This window comes from Carex rostrata, chromosome 29 (genome assembly GCF_964058835.1).
Source record: "Carex rostrata chromosome 29, lpCarRost1.2, whole genome shotgun sequence".
NCBI lineage: Eukaryota > Viridiplantae > Streptophyta > Magnoliopsida > Poales > Cyperaceae > Carex > Carex rostrata.
In genome coordinates this window covers 4,913,913-4,931,711 of record NC_135946.1, presented here as the reverse complement: position 1 = coordinate 4,931,711, position 17,799 = coordinate 4,913,913, and the positions used below count along the sequence as shown (strand labels likewise).

General features: G+C 32.6%; 1 protein-coding gene and 1 long non-coding RNA gene across 2 annotated transcripts in view; one reads left to right on the top strand and one right to left on the bottom strand.

The window, feature by feature from the left end:
* LOC144546062 (uncharacterized) overlaps positions 1–15,790 on the top strand; it is a 104,422-nt gene extending 88,632 nt beyond the window's left edge. The window contains exon 3 of the long non-coding RNA XR_013508694.1: positions 15,721–15,790. This is a non-coding gene — a long non-coding RNA (uncharacterized LOC144546062). The remainder of the gene's footprint in view (positions 1–15,720) is intronic.
* A 98-nt stretch (positions 15,791–15,888) lies between these two features.
* LOC144546190 (protein ACCELERATED CELL DEATH 6-like) lies at positions 15,889–16,661 on the bottom strand. Its single transcript, XM_078294713.1, has 2 exons — positions 16,010–16,661; positions 15,889–15,932 (listed from the first exon to the last, which is right to left on the bottom strand). The coding sequence occupies exons 1-2, from the start codon at positions 16,659–16,661 to the stop codon at positions 15,889–15,891; spliced, it is 696 nt and encodes a 231-aa protein (XP_078150839.1).
* Positions 16,662–17,799: the final 1,138 nt, after the last annotated feature.

Genomic DNA, 17,799 nt, shown 5'->3' with positions numbered 1-17,799 from the left:
ATTGGTATCAAATTAATTTTTGTAAATTCTGAATTTACTCACCCCAACTCAATTTAATTGGGACAACAAAATCTGATGGTTAGACTTTGTACAAATTTTAATATCGAGTAAAAGAATAAAAATAAATAAAAACAAATCTAACACTAATTAAAATTATACTATGCATCAAAAGATAGACTCATTGAAATTGATTCAGGGAACAATAAGCAAATGTAGTTTTGTACAAAATTAAACATAATTAAAAAGGAAGAAAAAGCATAGCTAGAAGCTCTCATACATGGGTTTTTCATGAGCTCTCTCCTAATTTTCCCTTCTATATTAATCAAGGCTATTCTACTTATTTAGAGAATGACAAGTTATTAGACATAAGAAGAAGTAATTAGGATTAATTGCAAAAAATAAATAATAAACATACATCAAAATTTTCATCTCCAAGAAACAATATTTGATAAATATTCTCCGTATGAAGATTACATGTTGGAAACCTGAATATATAATTTTTATATAAATATTAAAATTTTAAAAGCTAAACCTCCATATTTATTTTAAAAAAGAAAACGAAATAGACGGAAAACACGTTTGTAGCAATGATATATATTCTGATTAATTGAGGTTGATATAAGCAACGTGATAAGATATTTGTGTTTGATTTAGGTTGATGCACGGTGATATGCATGGGACATGTTTTTTTAGCAACGATATACACATCAATTTGACTTGGTAGCATTCATTGAGGTTGATGCAAGTCAATCTAGCTTCATATCATATTCGATCTCTCTCTCTCTCTTTCATTGAGGTTGATGCAACACTTGTTGTAAGGGACAAATGTCAAATGCACATGATATCCCTCATTCTCACCCTTTCACATACCTTAATAGACAAATGCATGTTGCTTTATTTTGGTGATGCTCTCTGGCATCGTTTGTGCTGCCCAACATGAAATGAACTTTCCACTCGATAGAAATTTATCCTATAAGAGTAGGGGGTCGCAACGAGTTGGCTTGTCACAAGCTAGAGGCTCAGCTTGAACTCATCACGAGCTAGCTCGTCTAAGTCATGAGCAAGCTGACTTTAGGGATCCAAACTGAAATCTCAGTTTGAAATCATCACGAGCTGGACTGAGCTAGCTCGCTGGGTCTGACTGGACCTTGTTAATTTTAAGAAGAAAATAAATTCTACAAACTTTTTAGACCAAGTTGGATCGAAGTAGACAATATAAAATGCACACAAATTGATCCCTAACAGAGCTAGCTCACGAGCTAGGCTTCAGTTTGAACTCATTAATTCTGGACTGAGCTAGTGACGAACTGGCTCGTTAACAGCTCGATGCAGTAACAAACAAGCTGTTAGCGAATGAGTCAAATACGAGTCAAGATTGAGCCACGGACAACGAGATATTTTTCCACTTGAAACTATTTCTTTCTAAGAGAATAATAGTTTTACTTTTTCAAATTTCAATTTCTAAAAGAGTTGAATTTATCGCGTCACTACATAATCAGTACATAATCACCGAAATAATAATCCACCTACTAATATTAAGCAAGCAATACATGGTAAAACTTCTACAAATTATAAATGTTTAAATAGCAGGATCGTTAAAAAAAATGACGCTATTGTCATATAGCACTGCCATAGCGCTATAGCGCACTATAGCGTCAAGTTGCCAATAACGCCATAGCTTTAATAGTTCGAAAATGCTATAGCGGCTCTATAACACGCTATTTAAAACCTTGGTAACAAGCAATGTTTTCCTTACATACTATTTCAATAGTACGCAAAGTGTATTTTTAATTTTGCGCTAAAATGCTTCTATATATAGATGCCATGAATTAATTTTAGAATACATAGATGGTATAATTAATGTAAATGTTGTATTGGTTTAAACTTACTTTGAATATATTCATTTACTCATAACAATATATGAGTTTAATATTCAATATATATTGTATGTACGTAGGTAAGAAAAAAGAGGGTTCAAATGCCTCTATTTTTTGTGCCTCCACCATACCTCTATGTTTTAAAACTTTAATAACTCAAAATTTAAAACTTAAAAGTTAAAATAAAACCGTTAGATGTGATCTATGTTATTTTCTCTATGTGCTTATAAAAATTATCACATTTCAATTTTGATTTTATGTGAATCAATAAGTTCAAAAATCAACGTCTAGAAATTATCCACATTAGTATATTTTTTACAAGCACTTGATGACAATCCAAATAAAATTGAAATGTCATAATTTTTTACATGTGCATAGATAAAATGATGTAGATCATATCTAACGGTTTTATTTTGACTTTTAAGTTTTAAATTTTGAATTATTAAATTTTAAAGAAATGGAGGCATGATGGAGACATTTGAACCCTCCTCCATTCCTAATTATACAGGCTTGTGTATAACATCTATATTAATCGTTAATTTTAAGAATTTTATGCGCATAATACATAAATTAGACTCGTATTATTCACACAATTTATGAACATTTTTGTTTTACTTTGGAAAAGGATTAGTATTTTATAATATTGTTTATATTTTACAAACTAACTATTTATAAATTATATCCTAAACACGACCTTTTAAATCTTATAAAATTAATAACAAGTTCGAATTTGTTACTATATGGTACACATTGCTAGTCTATCCAGAAATAACAACGATATTGCATTTTTATTTTATAAATTGATTGTAACATACTTATCCAAATAACTTGGATCATTTTTTAAAATGATAAAAGAATCAGCCATATAATCTGACTAATTAAACCGTCCCCTGATTAAACTAGTGGCCCAATGAACATTATAGTGTGATACACAACAAAATTAAATATTAATCTAATTTATTGCCTTTTATGTTGCTCCCTTTGTAATTCTTTTATTTTTTAAAAATCCCCACCATCATATATATATAGCCGTTGATAGTGCATTTCCAATAATAAAATAAAAATCACAATAATTGATAGTACATTTCAAAAAAGAAACACCATAAAATAGACCTTGCAATAAACTTTTCACGAGTAAACATTATCCAATGAAGAGCCCAGGTAACTTGAGTTCCTGGGCTCTGAGAAATTAAATGTAGGCCTGGTAATTATAAGCCTTGTTTGTGTATTGGGCTTGATTCAACGAGGCCTTTTTTTTAACACATATATATTTCTTAGCTGCCAGTGAGCTAGGTCAAGCAGCAGTAGTCTTGCCAAACACATATGCACAATCCTTGAAATCCAGACTAAGACAATGAAGCCCAATACAAGGATGGGCAAGAAACAGGGAATGCTTTTGGAAACATACGATAAGGCTCCACAAATAATAGTAAACATATGATATATGGAGTCGCTTGCTTGAATTATTAATAACTTGGTTGGGCCTTCAAGCCCATCTAAGGTTATTTTCATTGGTAGAGCCAACAATCGTGGTCATATTGGGCCTTGATTATATTTTCCACGCTTTTGGAGACTTCTAGTACAAATAAGGCATTGTTCAAGAGTCCGGCTAGTATGTCATTAATGTCATATGACGTTAATTTTAAAATTAATTGAATATACTTCAAATAACTAATTCAAACTGTTAAAACCGATTTATTTTATGAGTGATGCATTTATATGCAATTTTTTTTTATATTTTAGGGTTATTTTAGTATCAAATCAAATGGTAAAATGTTGAAAAATGAATGTATTAAAATTAACTTAAAAACTCACACATTTGACCGTTTGATACTAAATAAATTCGTAAAATTAAAATTTTTGCATGTAACGCACAACTAATGAAGTACATCGGTTTGAACGGTTCAGATTCACCGTTTCAAACCGATTCGATAGGTTTTGGAGTTGGTGTTATATGGACTGAAATGACACTGATATTATACTAGCCAGACTCATTATTCAAAGATGATGCTTTTATCCCCGATATATTTTGTTTTAATATCCAACATTAAAAAAAATGACCGGTCAAGTATTTTTTTTTTTAAATATTCAACTATATATTTTTATTTTATAAACCTTCAAATAGAACAAGTAATTATTGATGGTGTGAGTATGGTTGGAGCTTATGCCTCACTAAAAGAGGTCCCTGATTCGACTTCTAGTGCAGGCAAATTTATTTTTTCAAATGATGACTCCAATACAAATGTCCAAAATTAATTATTGCTAGAAGCGAGACTCCAACGCGGAATATATAATTCTCAACAATGTTTCAACGATCCCGACACTAGCTATCCTTTTGTGTTAGAATATATATCTATTGCTATAATACAACTATTGGATTAGATAAACTAAAATAACAACACGATTAGTATTATTATTTTATAATTAGTTATTAATTAGTATATTTTTTTTTAGAATAGTTATTAGTATTATTATTTTATAATTAGTTATTAATTAGTATATTTTTTTTTAGAATAGTTATTAATTCTTATAATTAGTTATTAATTAGTATAATTTTACCAAAATTAGTATAATTAGTCAATTATTTAGTGTAATTAGTAATATAACTAATTATACTAATTGTCTAAGATAAACTAAAATATTAGTATACTAATTAGTATATTTATATAAAAAAATTAGTATACTAACTAGTATACTAATTAGTATTATTTTAGTTATCTAAAAAAGTATAATTAGTTATAAATTGGTATACTAATTTATAACTAACTATACCAAATAATTGATTAATTATATTAATTAATAACTATTTATAAAAATATACCAATTAATAACTAATTATATTAACTAAAAACTATTTATAAGAAAATATACTAATTAATAACTAATTATATAATAATTATACTAATCGTGTTGTTATTTTAGTTTATCTAATCCAACACTTGTATTATAGCAATAGATATATTGTCCAACACAAAAGGATAGTTGTTGACAAAATTGAGAACCATATATCCAACACTTGTTGACAAAAGGTTCAAGTTCCGCTTCTAGCAATAATTAATTTGGGACATTTGTACTGGAGTCCTCATTTGAAAAAAAAAAAATTGCCTACACCCGATTCGAACCAAGGAACTCTTCTATTAAAGCATCAGCTCGAACCACCCACACCATCAAAAATTACTTGCTCAATTTGAAGGTTTATAAAATAATAATATATGGTTCATATTTTAAAAAAAAGTACCTGACCGGCCAAAAACTTGTCCGGTATGTATTTTTATTCCAATCGGCCAAAAATTGGCCGGTCTGGTCATTTATAAAAATACCCAGTTTTGCTGAATATATTTCATATTTTTTAGTTAATGTTGGATATGAAAATAAATATCGGCTTTTATCCTTGTGCTCTTATATTCTTTATTCAAAGATGTTATCTGGTAGAAATAGGAAGAGGTGTCGGTGCAATAAATTTCTCATATTGAAACCCTGGTAAATGGTAATAGTTGTCAATTGATTTTTCAAGTGTAACTAGGTACAATATCTAATACCACTTTTAATATGGCGGTTCCCAATATATTGCAGCGAGTTTCTAAATATATAAGAGCTAAGTAAATTTCAGTAGTGTTATAGCAATAACCATTTCACCTAATATGATATAAAAATATAATCATATCACAAATACTAAAATAAGCCTTAAATTCTTAATACATAGCTAGCTAAACTAAAAATTACACTGAAAAACTGTATTACTTACTTAACTGTGCTCCGTTTTATAAAATGAAATCAGTATTAAGAAGGAGATAAATTAAAATTAGTATTAAGAAGGAGATAGAAGAGAAAACTTAAAATTAGTGTTTGTAATAAAAAAGAGAGATTACAAGTGGAGCATAATAGTGGAGCACAGAAGTGAAGATTACAAGGAAGAGATAAATTATGACATGAGAGGGAGGAGGAGATAGAAGAGAAGGTGAGTTGCCTTATCAGGAAAGTAATTAGTACATTCAATTGAAACCATAGCATTGTAATTCAAAGTTCAAAGATGCGTTAGAAAAAACAAAGTTCCCAATATTTTGCCCTTTTTTAAATATTTGGAACTAGGTCTTTTCGAAAAAGACTACCAACCCTGTAGCGAAGCATTAATAGGGGCCAATCACCGATGATCTTGGAGAGGAGTGGAAGAATGGTGCAGAGTACTAGTATAAGAATTGCAAGCCACAAGTTTTTGGGGGCTATCACTGTGAACAAACCGGTACCAAAAGCAATTGCAGTAGCCCCATAGGCACACCACATTAGTGCCCTCGTTGTTTTCCTGTAATTGAGTAGGAAATCCAAGTCCTCCCATGTCGTCAAAATGCAGAGAAATGCGACTGCAAGGGAAGAACACATGGCTATGGTGTCAGAAATGAGGAACACCTGAAAAGCTACTTTCCTTGCAAAAAGGGGTTGTCTGGCATCAGATGAATCAGAACTGAATCCTCCTGGCAATGTAAAAGCAGCAGCAAAAGTGACAGTAGCAAGGAGGGCAGTGACCAAAGATGTGTTGGAAATGTACTTTGTTGTAAGTGACTGCACCTTCTCTATTGCTTCCTTCTGGATCGTCCTTTTTGCCTTGTCTCTTATTTCGTAATTCCTTGCCGAGGGAATTACATTTGATAACAATGTGAACGACTCATTCTGTGACAGCAAATAAAAATAGGTAAAATATATACATAATCTTTGTTGACCTTATATAAAAAAATTAAGTAGAACTAGGGTGTTCCTAAGTTCACCAAGCCCTTTGTGAACTCAACTCTAAAACCAATGGAATTGGCTTCAAACGATGAATCCAAACTGTTGAAATTCTTTTATCATACAAGTAATTTATCTACATGTGAAAATTTTAAAGTTTTGAATTATTTTAGTATAAAGTCAACTGGTCAAAATTATAAGGTTTATAAATTAATTTTAATGCATTCATTTTTTAGACATCTTTTAACCACTTGACTCTATACGTAATTAATTTAAAATTTAAAATCTTTTACATGTAGATGCATCACTCATAAAATAGAAGGATTTTAATGATTTAAATTCGTCGTTTGAAGTCAATCCGATAGATTTTAGAATCGAGTCTATAAAAGGACTTACAGTGGGCTGTTTCCACGTTTGTCCATATGGTATGCTAGTTGGGGCCGTCCTTCCAACAGCTAGCTGCTTAACTATACCTGACAGTATATGTCACGATTAAATTACAATATTTACTATGACAAACTAAAATCTAGGAGATGTGGTTCAAATGCATGGAGGGAGCAACCATAATGGCTCCAAGACTTTCTGGAGCCATGGCAATATTGGCTCGCTCCAAGGCTTGAGTAGTGGATGGGAGATGAGGTAAGACAACGGGTGAAGTGGATTTAGGACTCTAAAGTACAGGCAAGAGCGACATATAGAGTTGGAGTGGGAGTTGGAAGGAAAAGTTAGTGGTGGGCTCGCAGGTGTGGTTCACAACGTTCTTAATTTCACAAAACGAAATGAGAAGTTTTGAGTTTGACTTATGACTATAGACTTGAGATAATTAGAACAAATATTTCGAGTCAATTTGACAGTCAAAAGCCAAAAAAAATGTTTTCTCCACTGAAATACATACATAAGACTACAACAGAATGTACAGTTGCATATAAAGTCTCTAATTAGTGTGAAAAATAACATTCACAAAATTGCATGGGTTTATAAGTAATGAACCTGGGTAGTCGTATTTCACAGCAGCATGCATAGCTGATTCATCAATTGCTGAATATCCTCTGCAGGCAGCCATATACATGGGCGACTCTCCAACGTTGGTAACTTGCTCTGACAATTATGGCTATATCTCCAATAGCTGCAGAGGAAAATTTTCGAAGCCATTTCGCATGGCATGATGCAGTACATTTTCTTTGCACCTATCGGCCTTCAAGAGCATGCAGTTCAACAGTCTCCCTTTCTCCAAATCGTCATGCTTCATATACTGTGATGCAGCTGTGATGATGTCAGAAGCCAACGAAAGGTTAGCCGCCATGAGAGCAGCTATCAATGGGGTCTCGCCATCAACATTGGTGCCAGAGAATAGGGAAGGGGCTCTGGACCAGACCTCCTTTGCAAACTCGTGATGGCCGAGCATGGCAGCAATGTGAAGGCAGTTGTTTTTGAGAGGAGTTATAGAAAGCAGGATATCTGGGTCGGCGATAATCAAGTGGTTGCAGAGGCCAAAATCACCATTGTTGCATGCCTTGAAGAGCTGCCGTAGTTGTGGGACCATTGGGATAACAGGTGGGCTGGAAGAGGAAGCTAAGGTAACTGAATTTCTCATGTTTTCTTTCTTGCTTAGTTAGTCGCCTTAAATTGGGTATTGCTTTTGAGAAAATAAGATGGATTTATATAATTAACTGGACAAGTTAAGAAACAACTTTGGCTGAATAGCTGATGGTTGCTTGCTTGTTTGCTTAGTTGCCTTAAATAGGATACTTCCCAGTGAAAGATGTAAAATAAAGATTTATACAACTCGACAAAGTTAAGAATATTGAACTCGCATGAGATTGACAGTGGGCTCAATCATTACTTCCATTTTGTTTAGGTTAAGCTGAGGTCTTTGAATGCTTTTGCTTTTTAAATTGAATGCTTTTCTTTTTTTAATTTGTTTAGGTTAAGCCGAGGTCTTTGAATACTTTTTCTTTTTTAAATTGAATGTTTCTTTCTTTTATAAATTGAGGTCTTTGAATACTTTTTCTTTTTTAAATTTAATTTTTTTTCCTTTTTAAATTGAATGCTTTCTATTTTAAATTGTTTAGGTTAAGCTGAGGCCTTTGAATAATGCTTTATCTTTTTTGTTTTAATATGTGTTGGTCCAAAAATTAAAGATATGTGTGGGTCAAGGAGTGTTTAGAGACTGGTATCCCTTGAAATGGAATTGCAGTCTACTCTTTTGTTTGGGTTATCACGCAAATCGAATCTGGAGGAATGAAAAATCATTATTTTCAAACAGAAGATAATAACAAAAGATAAGTATAGAATGGAGCTGTTTGGGAACCACATAGAAAAATAATAATAAAAAATGTAACTATTTGTTTGTTTGTAATTTATTCAACCTACACATTTCTGTTAATTTGTAACTGCGTAAAGTCAGTATCACAACTAAAGTTGATTGATAGAATTTTAAGAGCCATGCGAATTTGTTCATTACTTGAAAATTATAAGAAATTTTCCAACCTTTAAATTCAAACCACAACATTGAAATTAAAACTGCAATTTTTTTCAGCAGGAGCAATTAATTGGATCACAAAAATAATTTGAAGTTTTTTAACTTCCCAAAGATTAATTTTCTTAATTAATTGAATTCGAAAGTTGACCCCATTACTTCCTTTTTGAACTCGCATGAGATTGAATAACGAAAATAAAGATTTATACAACTCGACAAGTTAAGAATATTGAACTCGCATGAGATTGACAGTGGGCTCAATCATTACTTCCTTTTTGTATATATAGGTTAAGCTGAGGTCTTTGAATAATTTTTCTTTTTTAAATTGTATAGGTTAAGCTGAGGCCTTCAAATGCTTTTTCCTTTTTAAATTGTTTGGGTTAAGCTGAGGCCTTTTAATGCTTTTTCTTTTCTTTTTTAATATGTGTGGGTCCAGGAGTGTTTGGGGACTGGTACCAGTGAATCTGGTACGGAATCCATGCAATCTACCCTTTGATATGTAATTGCAACCCATGCAAGATTGTGCATTTTGTTTGGGTTATCATGCAAATCGAATATGGAGGAAGGAAATATCATTATTTTCAAACAAAAGATATCTGGGCCTTCACACCCTGTCTAAGAATTTTTTTTTGTTCATTGGTGGAGGCCACAATTGAGGGAATATTGGGCTTTAATTTTTGTTTTTTCACTCTTTTGGAGACTTGTAGTTCAAGGCATTAGGTGATGTGATTCTTTCTTCATGTGTTCTCATATTCCCTTGCAAAGATGGTAAACCCTGGTAATAGTTCATCGATTGATATTTCAATTTTAAGTCGGGTACAATATTTAATCCCACTTCTAAATTATGTCTGTTCACAGTTTATTAAAAAGAGCTATAAATATCTTGATATATATTTTTAACATGAAATAAAATATAATAATTATAAATACTAAAAGAAACCTCAAAGATGCTTAATATTGCATGTACACTGACGATAAGTTCTTAAACCTTTCACCAATCAATTTACTTATTTTCTGCTCAAAATGAGAAAAATGGTGAACAAAGGAATGAGGAAAAGATAGAAGAAAGGAGGGGTACGTGTCGATCAGCAGTCCTATGCGAGGGTGACGAGAAAGGCATGGAGGTGAAGAAAGTTTCTCGATTGTTTTCTTGCAGTTCTATGCATGGCTGCTCTTAAATAACTCTATAGGCTTGATTATGAGCAGCGGACTCGACTTTGAACCACGTTGTGCCATCGTTAATAGGTGTGGGTTTCGAGTTATTCTTAGATTCTTCCAACATATATATTATTGTTTGTTGTATCCGCTGATTTTGTTGTCTACTTGTCATTTGCTTGTTGGTTTGCTCAATTACTAGTTACATGTAGTTAAATTCTTGATGTGGTTTTGAGATACATGGCATCAATTGCATATATTCACTTGTCGCATTTTCTAGAGCTATAGCATACCAGGAAGGCATAACGTTGCATGTGAAGCATGATCATATATTCTGAAAATAAGTATGACTTGATGTTAAGCATATGTCTTGAAACATTAGTTATAATTGGATTATAATTCATTTATATTCCTCTAGTGAATTAAAAGAGTGCATGAACATAATTGCTTATATACTAAGAAATAGCATGATTTGACGTGTTCAGTGATAACATGAAATTATATTATGTGATAGAAATAATGAATTTTGAAGTGTCAATCCAAAACCCGATCTCGGTATGGTTCATCAAGGTTTGATTGAACATTGTTAATTATAATATAGATGAATTGTGTGTGTGACTGAAAATATAAGGTTGTTAAAAATTAATTGTGGTGAAATTTAAATAACATAGAAGTAACACCCCCATAGTAGCCGATCACAGGGGATATGTACATTAGGGAAGCTTTACACATGTAACACACTATATTTGTAGCACATGATGTAATGTGCGGGTGTCATGTTTACTCAATTTGTTTGTGCTTTTTGCTGATTTTGTGTGCTTGCTATTTATTAATTGGAGCTTTTGAAATTGTCTAAATGAATCCTTTCTTTAGTTCTGATATTGCATGATACGTGGCGTGTTATATTGCATGAGAGAGACTGATATATTTGAGTTGCATGTCATGCATAAACAACTTAAATTATGAGCTTATACAAAGTCCTCCTATTGCACAAATTGCATGTATGGTACATATCATGACTTGAATCATGAAATTGTTGTATTTGAGCTATGTAATCTTGTAAGCTTTGCATGTATAGCACTTGGAACTGAAAAAATGATGGTCATGTATGCGCTCATATATTTGGGGTAAGCGCAGCACTTCATTCATGTCGGATGAAGTTTTGTAGGTACCATTCATGGAGATATTGGTCTGGTTAGTGTCAAGACTTGAATTACAAAACACACTTGATTATTGTATATTTGTCTATTTTGAAAACTATGCTTGGAGCCTTATGTTATTCAGATAAGTACAAAATAAGAAGATTCTGGACTATTCAAAAATAATGATTTTGTATATATTACAAAAATCAGTAAAGAAATCCTAAAAAAAAATATAAACTTTGGTTTCTATGTACGTTTTAATATAAAAATTATGTTGAGTAGTTCTGATTGACCGTTGAAATTTTGAAAATAAAATTAAAAATATGAAGTATGACTGAAGTAAAAAAAAAAAAAAAAAATTTAACCTTGCTCATTATACTTCATGAAATATACGATTTATAATTTGGGTTCAAAGATAAGGTCTTTATCTCTGGTTGTATTTGATATATATGTTTAGTTCAACAAGGTATGAAAAGCCCGGCCCAAACTATACGACCTACTAGACATGATGCTAAAAGTCGGATTAATTTCTATAAATAAGTAGGGTCACATGTAATGTGAAAGTTCATAAATGCTGTTTAATTTTGAAAAGAGAAACTTTGAATCCAATCAAATCAAGATATATATAAAATGAAATTTATGGGATTGAGAAATGGTTGTTAAATTTATTAGATCCACCAATAGCTAATCCGATACAGCATCAGATTTTTTTTGCATAAATTAATTAAGCATGAATTGGTATCATTTTTTTATAAATTCAGGACTTATTCATGCGAACTCAATTTAATTGGGACAACATAATTTTATATAAATTTAACAATAAAATCTGATGGTTAAACTTTGTACAAAGTACAATATATAGATTAAAAGAATAAAATTAAACAAAAACAAATCTAACACTAAAATTATACTATCCAACAAAAGATAGACTCATTGAATTGCTTGAGGGAACAATAGGCAATTGTAGTTTTGTAGATAACTAAACATATAAAGGAAAAAAAAAGAGAGCATAGCTCGAAGCTCTCATACATGGGTTCTCTCATGAGCACTCTCCTAATTTTCCCTTCTATATAAATCAAGGCTAGTTTACTTATTTAGAGAATGACAAGTTATTAGACATAAGAAGAAGTAATTAGGATTAATTACAAAAAAAAAAAAATAATAAATATCATAAAAATTTACATCTCCAAGAGCTGGTATTTCATAAATATTCTCCGTGTGAAGACCACATGTTCGGAACCTAAATATATATATTTTTTAAAAATATTAAAATTTTAAATGCTAAACCTCCATATTTTCTTTAAAAAAGAAAAAAAAAATAGGCGGGAGACACGTTTTTAGCAATGATATATATATATATATATATATATATATATATATTCTGATTAATTGAGGTTGATATAAGCAAGGTGATATGATGCAAGGTTGATGCAAGGTGATATGGGACACGTTTTTTAGCAACGATATACACATCAATTTGACTTGGTAGCATTCATTGAGGTCGATGCATGTCAATCTAGGTTCATATCATATTCACTCTCTCTCTCTCTCTTTCATTGAAGTTGATGCAACCATTGTTGTAAGCAACAAATATAATGGGCATCTTTGTACCGAATACTCTGCGTATTTACAAGTGATCGAGCTGCTTTCTTGATATAGTAATAACTAGTTGGGCCTCCACAATTGGTGAAGGCCTCAATTGTGGTCATATTGGGCCTTGATTTATATTTTGTACGCTTTTGGAGACTTCTTGTTCAAGTTAAGGCATTAGGCAAGGTGATGCTTTTTTTTTTTATGCAAATATACTATAAGGTAGAAATAGCTAAACAAAAAATTGCACTACAAAACTATCGCTCACTTAATTATGTTCTATTTTATATGAACTGTAGTTGTTATTGTACAAAAGATTATTAGTACGTAACATTTGACTCATCAATTTATTTATTTTATGCCGAATCTAAGCATTAAGTAGAAAATTATGTTTATTAAAAAATAAAATAAGTACTATTCAAAATAGGAGAGATTACAAGTGCAGCGTACAACTGGGGATTACAAACGACTGAGAAATTATTAGACAAAGTAGGAGAAGAGAAGGAGAAACAACCTTTGTCAGGAAAAATAATTACTAAATTCAAATTGAAACCATAGCATTGGAATTCAAAGTTCAAAGATGCGGTAGAAAAAAAAAAACAAAGTTCCTAGTATTTTGCACCTTTTTAAATATTTGGAACAAGTTCTTTTCGAAAATTACCACGAAGCCTGTAGCGAAGCATTAATAGAGGCCATTCACCGATGATCTTGGAGATGAGTGGAAGGATCATACAGAGTACTAATATAAGAATTGCAAGCCATAAGTTTTTGGGGGCTATTACTGTGAACAAACCGGTACCAAAAGCAATTGCAGTAGCCCCATAGGCACACCACATTAGTGCCCTCGTTGTTTTCCGATAATTGAGCAGGAAATCCAAGTCCTCCCATGTCGCAAAAATGCAGAGAAATGCGACTGCAAGGGAGGAACACATTGCTATGGTGTCAGAGATGAGGAACACCTGGAAAGCTGCTTTCCTTGCAAAAAGAGGTTGTCCGGCATCAGAGGAATCAGAACTGAACCCTCCTGGCAATGTAAAAGCAGCAGCAAAAGTGATAGTAGCGAGAAGGGCAGCAACCAAAGATGTGTTAGAAGTGTACTTTTGGGTAAGGTTTTTGACCTCCATAATTGCTTGCTGCTTGATCTTTAATTCTACTCTATCTTTTATTACGTAATTCCATGCGGAGGGAATTACACTTGACAACAATGTGAACGACTCATTCTGTGGTAGCAAATAAAAAATAGGTAAAATGTATGCATGATCTTTCTTGACCTTATATAAAAAATAACTAGCTACATCATGATTGGAATTAACGAATTGCATAAAATTAATACTAAATTTAAGTAAGTGTTGTGTGTAAGAGCAATGAAAATTAAATAACTTACCCACTTCAAAGTCTTCCATAAGTCGGTCTGTTGAATAACCTTGTTAAGTGCAGTATTGGCCTGATTATTAACAGCAGTATAATCCTGTCCTGCTTGGGTTAGTAAAGAACGAAGGAGCTTCGGGTCGCACTTGAAAGCAGCAGAATGTAGGGGATGCACACCACTATTTTCGGCTTGGTTAATTAACCTATGAAGCTGGGGTGTGCTTAGTATGTAGTCGACTGAATTTGGGTTTTCTAGAAAAATAGCCAAATGGAGTGCACTATGCCCAAGCTTGTCAGGAGTATAAATAGAGTCAGGGCAAGTGTTCATTATCTCTTTTGCAATCGACAGAAAGCCATATGCCATTGCCGCAAGAAATGGAGTAAATCCGTTTATACGGATCTTAGTATATGCCAAATTAGGGTCATATTCTAAGAATATTCTCACCAACATGAGTTTGTTATCACGTACAGCTATGTGCAGCGGATTGTTTCCAACTTCGTCTTTATGGTATGCTAGTTGGAATTGTCCTTCCAACAGTTGCTTAACTATACCTGACAATACATGCCATGATAAAATTAGAACATTTACTAAGACCGCCTAAAATAATGAGATGTAAGTGGTTCAAATGCATGGAGCAATGATAACGGATGCAAAACTTTCTGGGGGCGATGGCAATATTGGCTCGCTCCAAGGCTTCAGGAGTTGATGGGAGATGAGGTGAGACAACGGGTGAAGTGGATTTAGGACTCTAAAGAGTTGGTCCACAAAGTTCTTAATTTCCGTAGAAGTAAAAATCAGAATCGATTATTTGACCTTACAATCGGAATCGACTAAATCAGATTTATTTTGCCAAAAACTTGTTTGTCTTAAAGAAAAATAAAAAAAATAATAAAAAAATAATTTGTCAATAATTTATATTGAGACAAATAACTACATTCAAATAATCCACTAATATAATATAATACAAAAATGCAAATACATCATAGGGTTAATTTTAAATTAAAAGAACCATAGATAACACAAAATATTTAAGAAATAGTGACATTTAAAAAATTCGGCACAAACATAAATTTCACTATATCAAAGAAAAAGTAATTTAAAAAATATCTAAACAAATATTATATCAGAGTTCACGGTGAGCCAATAACCGATAGTATATCTAAACAAAAGAAAATGTATAGGCTTATGCACCAAGTCCACCCAAATGTTTTAGTTAAAATTTTCCCTTCTGCTTTCTTTCTTCTCCCCAATTCGCCGACCCAGTTTCTAATTTATTTTTTGTCTTTCTGATACCTGTCTTCCTACTCTCCAGTCCTAGCTATAAGAGAATCAATCTAAAAGTAGAAAATTCGTACTTATATAGGTTAAGACTCCTCTGATTCGGCTGAGTCACTACTGTTCAACTCGGTTTTCCCCTAAAATTCACTCTCAACATAAATTGGTACAAAATCAGCTCGGTTGAATTTCCCTTCTATGTTAATTTCACAAAACGAAATGAGTACTATTTAGTTTTGACTTATGACTGTAGACTTGAGATAATTTGAACAAATATTTCTATTAAAATTGGGTTAGTTCAAAAGCCAAAATAATAGTTTTCTCAACTGAAATACATACATAAAACCAACTACAACAGAATGTGAAAAACAACATGCACAGATTGGGCTTATAAGTAATGAACCTGGGTGCTCGAATCTCACTGCAGCATGCATAGCTGAGTCATCATTTGGGCCAAAAACTGCCGAAGATGGGATTTGTAGCAATCGCTCTATAACTGTAGAATATCCTCTGCGGGCTGCCATATACATGGGTGATTCGCCAGTATTGGTAACTTGCTCTGACAATCGTGGCTCTATCTCCAATAGCTGCAGTGCCAAACTTTCAAAGCCATTCCTCAAGGCATGATGCAACACATTTTTGTTGCGCCTATCGACCTTCAAGAGCATGCGGTTGAATGGCCTTCCTTCCTCCAAATCATTATGCTGCATATACCGTGATGCAGCAGTGATGATGTCAGAAGCCAACGAAAGGTTACCTGCCATCAGAGCAGCTATCAGTGGGGTCTCGCCATCATCGTTGGTGCCGGAGAAGAGGGAAGGGGCTCTGGACCAGACCTCCTTTGCAAACTCGTCATGGCCGAGCATTGCGGCAATGTGAAGGCAGTTGTTTTTGTGAGGAGTGGTAGAAAGCAGGATATCTGGGTCGGCAATAATCAAGTGGCTGCAGAGGCCAAAATCACCTTTGTTGCATGCCTTAAAGAACTGTCGTAGTCGTGGGGCCATTGGGATAACAGGTGGGCTGGAAGAGGAAGCTAAGGTACCTGAATTGCTCATGCTTTCTTTCTTGCTTAGTTAGTCGCCTTAATTTGGGTATTGATTTTGAGAAAATATGATGGATTTATATAATTATCTCGACAAGTTAAGAAACTACTTTGGACTTAATAGCTGATGGTTGGGTTGCTTGTTTGCTTAGTTGCCTTAAATAGAGTACTTCCCAGTGAAAGATATGAAATAAAGATTTATACAACTCGACAAGTTAAGAATATTGAACTCGCATGAGATTGCCAGTGAGCTCAATCATTACTTCGGTTTTGTTTAGTTTAAGCTGAGGTCTTTGAATACTTTTGCTTTTTTAAATTGAATGCTTTTCTTTATTAATTTGTTTAGGTTAAGCCCAGGTCTTTGAATACTTTTTCTTTTTTAAATTGCTTAGGTTAAGCTGAGGCCATTGAATGCTTTTCCTTTTTGAAGTTGTTTAGATTAAGCTGAGGCCTTTGAATGCTTTATCTTTTTTTGTTTTAATATGTGTCGGCCTATGGGCTTTTAGCCCCAAAATATATGTGTGGGTCTAGGAGTGTTTAATTAGACACTGGTACCCTTTGATATGTAATCGCAACCCATTCAAGATTGTGCAGCAGGAGTAATTAATTGAATCACGAAAATAATTTCGAAATGATTAAATTTTGTTAAGATTACACTCGGTTCCAGCATAACTTGGGGATCGAGCCGAATCCTTTAAAAGATCTATATCTACTCAAAAGAAGGAAAGAATAAATTGAAGGATATCAATCATATCTAGTGAAATAGACAATAGATAATATTTGATTATTTGTCATTAATTCTAAGGATTGGTTTCCATTTTTAGCATGATATACAAAATATTTCTGAATTGACAATATATCATTTATTGAGGTTTGATTGTAACTTTAATTTTAGAGTGAAGTGCGTGCCTACTCATGCTTATTCTTTAATATTTTTTACTTTGTAATGGAGAATTAATTTGTAGGGAACATTAATACTACAAAGATAAGATCATGCTATCCAATATATGGGTATTTGTAGAATTGTAGTCTACATAAATCATAAGGTAAGAAACCATATTACTATTATAAAAATAATTTAAATAATTGATATCTATATTGTTTACATTGTTGTAGTTATTTTGTCAGCACGATTTTAAATTATAAAAAAA